The 5,727-nt window shown below is 55.2% G+C and overlaps 1 protein-coding gene across 1 annotated transcript in view; it reads right to left on the bottom strand.

The window, feature by feature from the left end:
* The window catches only part of ARPC2 (actin related protein 2/3 complex, subunit 2, 34kDa), a gene marked incomplete at its 5' end in the record, with an annotated part of 10,014 nt that extends 9,109 nt beyond the window's left edge, over positions 1–905 (bottom strand). The window contains 1 exon segment of the mRNA XM_010149908.1: positions 871–905. Coding sequence (XP_010148210.1) covers positions 871–905 — 35 coding nt within the window.
* Between the last annotated feature and the right edge of the window lie 4,822 nt (positions 906–5,727).

Here is a 5,727-nt window from a genome sequence, read left to right as displayed (position 1 = left end):
AAGTTTTTCCCCTACATGATCTAGGAACCGCATAAAACAACACTGTTCCCCCTGCCCCAGCCCTCACATACACCAAGAGAGAAACCCGTAATCAAGGGAAGTGCTAATGTCATGTAGGACGACTTGTTATCATTCAGAGGGCTGAAACAGTTTCGACACCTGCCCATCACAGAAAGCTTTAGTCTAGTGTCATTTAGCACCCCAGGCAAATCTGCCCGTGCTCAACGCAGAGGGATGCAAACAGGCAGAGACGGGAGCCTTCTGGATGGCCAGCACAGCGAGTAATTGACACACTCACCGGGCCAGAGCCGCAGCCTGGAGGAGGAAACATCTCTGCCAGGCAGCTCAGCCACTGCCTGCTGAGACAGCTTCCACTTCACTGTGGAATGGGCAGGGAGGGCAGGTGGCAGGGAAAGGCCACCCTCCAGCTACCTACCAAGCTCCACTTCTCTGCAGAGCTCCTCAACAGATTTTTTTTGCTTCTGTTATGAAGAAAATTAATTCATCTTGCCTGTCACCCTCAGCCAGCTTTCTAACAACCCCAACCAGATGGTGCTAAAGACCTAATACCAAGCAGCATCAAGGGCAGGGCTGCAGAACAGGTGAGGTGGAAGAGAAGAGCCGTGTAGCACGCACACACCAAAGCACTGTCACGACTGAACTCACTGATGCCAGGCAAGTCCCAGGGAAGGTGGATGGACAGGGGAATAGCGGGGCAGCCAACAAGGCCCCAGCTCTGGGGATGCTGCAGTGTCCACACCGTCTGCCCCTGTGCGGCTCTCCTACCCCTGCAGCAGTGATTTGGGTACAGCAGGCAGAGCGTTCAAGCCAGCCCTGGTTCCACGAAGCCAAGAGTGCTGTGGAGCTTACCTGCAAATGTTACTTCTACTGCCTCTGGTTTGTTTCTAAAAAATCAAAGAAAACAAAGGAGGTAAATGAGAACTCAAACACCATCCTCCAAGCTGTGAAGGAAAGAGAATTAGTTTCCAATGCTGTGTTTCTCACAAGCAGCTCTACCTGAAAGCACTTCTATCTCCTGCTGTTCAGCAGATAACCTTCAACACGAGATCTTGGATTTCTCCCCATTCCTGTAAGCACCACTTTTACCCCAGATGATACAAAACGGGCCTTGAAGCTGGCAGAGATTGTTATTATCTGTCGTTTATTACGGTACAGGTTTGGGGACAGAGGCTCTTTTGTAAGTTCCTGCAATACCAGCTGACGGAAGGGACCCAGCGGCCAAGCAGTCCTTCCTGACGCAGCGTTCCCTTCGCCACCAGCAGCTCTGCAAACAGGCCAAGTCGCTCGCAGAGCAAACCCCTTCTCCAGGTGTGGGGCTAGGAGCAAACCACAGGAGACTTCACAGGTGTGCATTTCGTCCTGCCACGTCCCTTCCGAAATACCCCAACACTACGGTAACTATACCTCTGCAGGAAGTAGATCTGGGTTTGCCCTAACACTGCCCAGTCCTTCCTTTGGGATCCCTGATCAACAACAACAGCACCTTGCAAGCCGAAGGCACCTCCATTTTTCCGCAGCGGGTACGAAGGTTTAACAACATCTTAACAAACCCTCTTTGCCAGTTTGTCCATGATCTGTAGAAGAGCAGGATCCTGTGAAAGATCTAACTGCTTCTGGAAGCGATTTTGCAGGGACTGGCATGGTGGAGCTGCTCCGGCAGCTCCGAGGGCACTGCTATTAATAGGTCATTCTCCAACAGGGAGCAATGCAAAGGTGACTGCACCACTGAGAGGCGGGGTAGAAAAGAGGAACAGGGTGAGAGTGCCAGTCTGTTGCTGTTCCACAGCAGGGATGCCTCATTCCTGGAAGCTGGGAATGACCACGATGTGCTAAAACTCAACGTAATGCAGGGAGACCAAGGCACTGAAAGGCACTGATTCCGGACCACGCACCAGGTCAACGTTTTACACAGGTGGAAAGGGAGGAATTAACCCCCAGCCGGAGATCCTAAGCGGAAGTGATGAGGTGTTGGTGCTCCTTGAACGTTATTAGCTGTAACGAACAGCCCTTTCTGTCGGGAAGCTGGAGAGCCTCTGTCTTCTGTGCTGCGTCGCTGAAGATAAAACCCGCACGCTGGAAAGCAGCAGCGCGAGCGCACCCAAGGCAGGTCCTTTCGTTTAAGAGCTTCCTGTGATCTCCCTTGCTCTCATCTTTCCCTCCCAGCTGTGCCCGGGACAGAGGCTCATGGGGCATCCCCGGCCGCGTGTTCACCTCGGGCTCTTGGAAAGGGGAGCAATTCCCCAAGGTGCATCCAAGCCACTTCTGCTGCCCGAGGAGTGCTCAGAGCCGGGGTGAAAGAAAACCCCACTGATCCCACTCGGTCAGCTGCTGCAGACGTGTTCTTCTTTTAGAGCACCATGCTCAGACTTGGGAATCAGCTTGGATGGCAGTATAAATCTTTATAAAAAAAGAAACCTATGTAGGAAGCTTTAAAGATAGCACAGCCAGGCACATGAGAGCTAGGAATATTAAAGAGGACTCATCCTTAAACCTCTGTTCCATCTTCTCAAGAGTTACACCGCCCAAACCCTGTTCCCCAGGCACACTGAGCCCCGCTCCCGGCGGAGTCTCCCAACACAGCACCTCCCTCTGAGCAACAGGAAAACAACGTTGGAGCGGTTTTGCCTAGGAAAGACAATTCCCTGCTTGCTACCCAGTACCCCAGAGGCCGGCAGGAAGACCACGGGTGCGAAAAGGCGTCGGGAGACGACGTACCCCCGCGTCAGTGAATGGCTCGTGGCTCGGCACGACAGCCTTTGTTCTGCACACAAAAGCTCGCGGCTGACACGGCCCCGTTTCTGGTCGCGGCGCAAGCAGGGATTTCTTTGAGAAGTTATTTTAACACCGAATTCCCAAGCGGCTCTGTTCTTGTACCTGGGGGTGGTGAGGAGGGGGGATATTGAAGGGAAAGGCGGGTAAGCAGGCAGAACTTTGGGTGCTGAGTATTCAACCGCTTGCTGGCAGAGCCTCGGTGGAGCGAGCGCTCACGTGAGCCGCATGCAGAGCTCCTTGCGGCCACGCCGTCATCTGCTGCAGGCTGGTTCTGCCTCGCCTGGCACACACCTGCCTAACCCAGGCCTGGCCTGGCCCCGGGGAGGACAGGAAAGCGCACCACAAGTGCGGCTGGGAGCGAAGCGAGCTCCTCACAGCTCAGCGGCCTCACAACCCCAAAGCTTAACGTGCTTCTATTTATTTCTCTGGCCAACCTCACCAAATCCATCCGGCCCACTTACAACATTTCTACAGCAGCAAAATCACCTCTTTTTCTACCTGGATTGTTGTTTCCTCATCGAAAAGTCCCCAGGCAGAAGGGGAGGAGCTCTCACCGCCAGCCTCCCGCGGCTTCCGGACGAGTGACGGCACTGCAGGTCGCACGCACGATCTCACCCCCTCGACTTTTTTTACCCCCGCTCCCACCAGCAGATACGGCGGCGGGGACGTGCCAAACACCCTGCAGAGGCACTGCGCGCCCTCTCCACGTCTAGGCGCTCCCTGCCCGCTCCGCTCTCGTGCGGGCGAAGGCTTCGCGCAGGGGATACGCAGCAGGCCTGGGACGGGGGCTGGGCTGCTGCGGGTGGGTACCAGTTACCGCCGGGTTACTGGAGTGATCCCAAAGAGCTCTGCCAGGTCTAGCGCATTCCCAGTCTCCATGCTGAGAGCCACCCACACCCACAGCAAGAACTGGCAGTTTCGGACTGTAAATCCCATCCATCCCTTCTGTGCTGTACTTTGAAGCAGAGCTCTGGACAGCCAGGAACTCATTTGGGATTCACTTCCACCCCTCATTACAGTCTCAGAGAACCAGACTAAGCCTGGCTACGCTCGGAGGATTTCAGAGAGTCCAGCCCATCCGCTCCTGAGGCGGAGAGCTGCTGGGACCCCCGCAAGCTCCTTACCACCAACACTACCTGAGCCACAGCGACCTTTGCTGTCTGCTACCCTACGCCCCGCGCGGACAGTAAAACCTGGGAATAACCGAAATGGCTCCGCTCTGCGCTGAACACCAAATCCAGACCTTTCTGCCGACCTCAGGCGCTAAGATGGCAGCTGTTCCAAGCAGCAGCAGCCGCCTGTTTTCTGATAACACTTACCAGGTCTGAAGTCAAACCCACACCAAAGCCCACCTGCCCTCTGCTTGTAACAAAAAAAGGCCCTGTCAGGTTTTACGTCTTCCTGCCTGCGTTCCTCCCATTCATCTCCAAATGGCTCCTACTGCTGTCCCGAACACAGAGCCAGCTCCAAATCAGATTTTTCACCCCAACAGAACATCCACAGTGCCCGTGGAGAGATGCCAGCGAGCACTTAAGAGCAACAGCAAATCTTCCTCCCCCACCCCCGACAGCATTTCCTCAATTTTGACTCGGACAACTTCCAAGCTTCCCCGCTTCGTTCTCGGGCCACGGCGGCTCTCAGCCATATGTTACAACGAATTTAAGAACAGGAGAACGAAGATGGTAATTACACAGAGCCCTCATCTGCTGTATTAAACAGACCTAAATGCAAACTGGGCTGACAACCGTGCCGAAGCATCTCCCACGTCACAATGAAGGCCTGTACCAATAAAGGAGGATGGCAATTATTTTAAAAGCTGCAGGCCTGCAGATACTCTAATCTCTTGCCCCAGAGGAGAGAAGGGAAAAGAAAGAAAGGGGGTATTTCAGAGCTTAAAGCTCTGAGCAGAGCTTCCAAACCACCAGCGTCGATACGGCTTGCAGAGAGGCAGCCAGACTCGGTGACAGGCTGCAGGCTCTCGCTATGGAAAGGTCACCCCAATAAAAACATTATGAGCAATATCTAAAATTATCCGAACAGTTCCTCCACTCCTGGGCCCCACTCAGCTAACAAAAGCTTCTCTGCGTAAGCTGTGGGAGTGTACGAAATCAAAGAGTTCCCGTAGCTCTGGCAGCACACCCACCACGATCCCAAGGAGCACTCCATCACGGCGATGCCCTTCAGCAGCCCCGACGCGTGCCGGCTCTCCCCTCTCAGCTACGTGACCCCTCCATGCCTGAGCTTCTCCCTTGCAGCGGGCCCAATAGCCTGGAAGGCTGGCTGGTAGGAAGGCGTTGGGATTCCCAATGGACAAAGCTCTGGATGGTCCCGCAGCACGCAGGTATGGGCAGGTCTGCCTCCAGCCACGTCTTCGCCCCACACGTCTCCGTTCCAGCGCTGCAGCGAGTCTTTGGGGAAGAGCCTCATCTTGCGCACACCGTTCCCTACGGCTGTTCAGTACAACGAGGGACACCCGCTCTTCTCTGGTGTCAAGCGCCGGTGGCTGCAGCGAGAAACGTTCTCAGAGGGTAATACAGAGCAGGCCCCGCTTGGGAACCCCAGATGGAAACTGAGGCTGAAGCGATGACAACCTGCGAAAGCCTAACACTCTGCAGACCCGGGCTGCTCTTCCCTCCCGTTCCCTGTGCTCGAAAGCACTGCCAAGCTGCAGGCTGAGGTGGTTCACGGTCCACCATCAATGCAAAGCCACCTTCTCTGGTGGCCGAAGCCAGATGAGCTGGGGTGGCCCAGGAGCTGTGCTCACGCTCAGTCACAGCACGGACCACTGAGGTTCACCACTAATGCCACCCATGCCACGCTGAACCCAGGGGTACTGCTTTCTGCCAGCGGCATCGCCTGAGCACTCCACCGTCAGGGAGCTTGAGTTTCACCAGGTGAGGTTGTGCCGGCGGAGACACATGGCTCCAGGCTGGG

This window comes from Eurypyga helias, unplaced genomic scaffold (genome assembly GCF_000690775.1).
Source record: "Eurypyga helias isolate BGI_N326 unplaced genomic scaffold, ASM69077v1 scaffold32704, whole genome shotgun sequence".
Taxonomy (NCBI): Eukaryota; Metazoa; Chordata; class Aves; order Eurypygiformes; family Eurypygidae; genus Eurypyga; species Eurypyga helias.
Note: the sequence above shows the minus strand (reverse complement) of the source record. Positions and strands in the feature narration are given on the sequence as shown.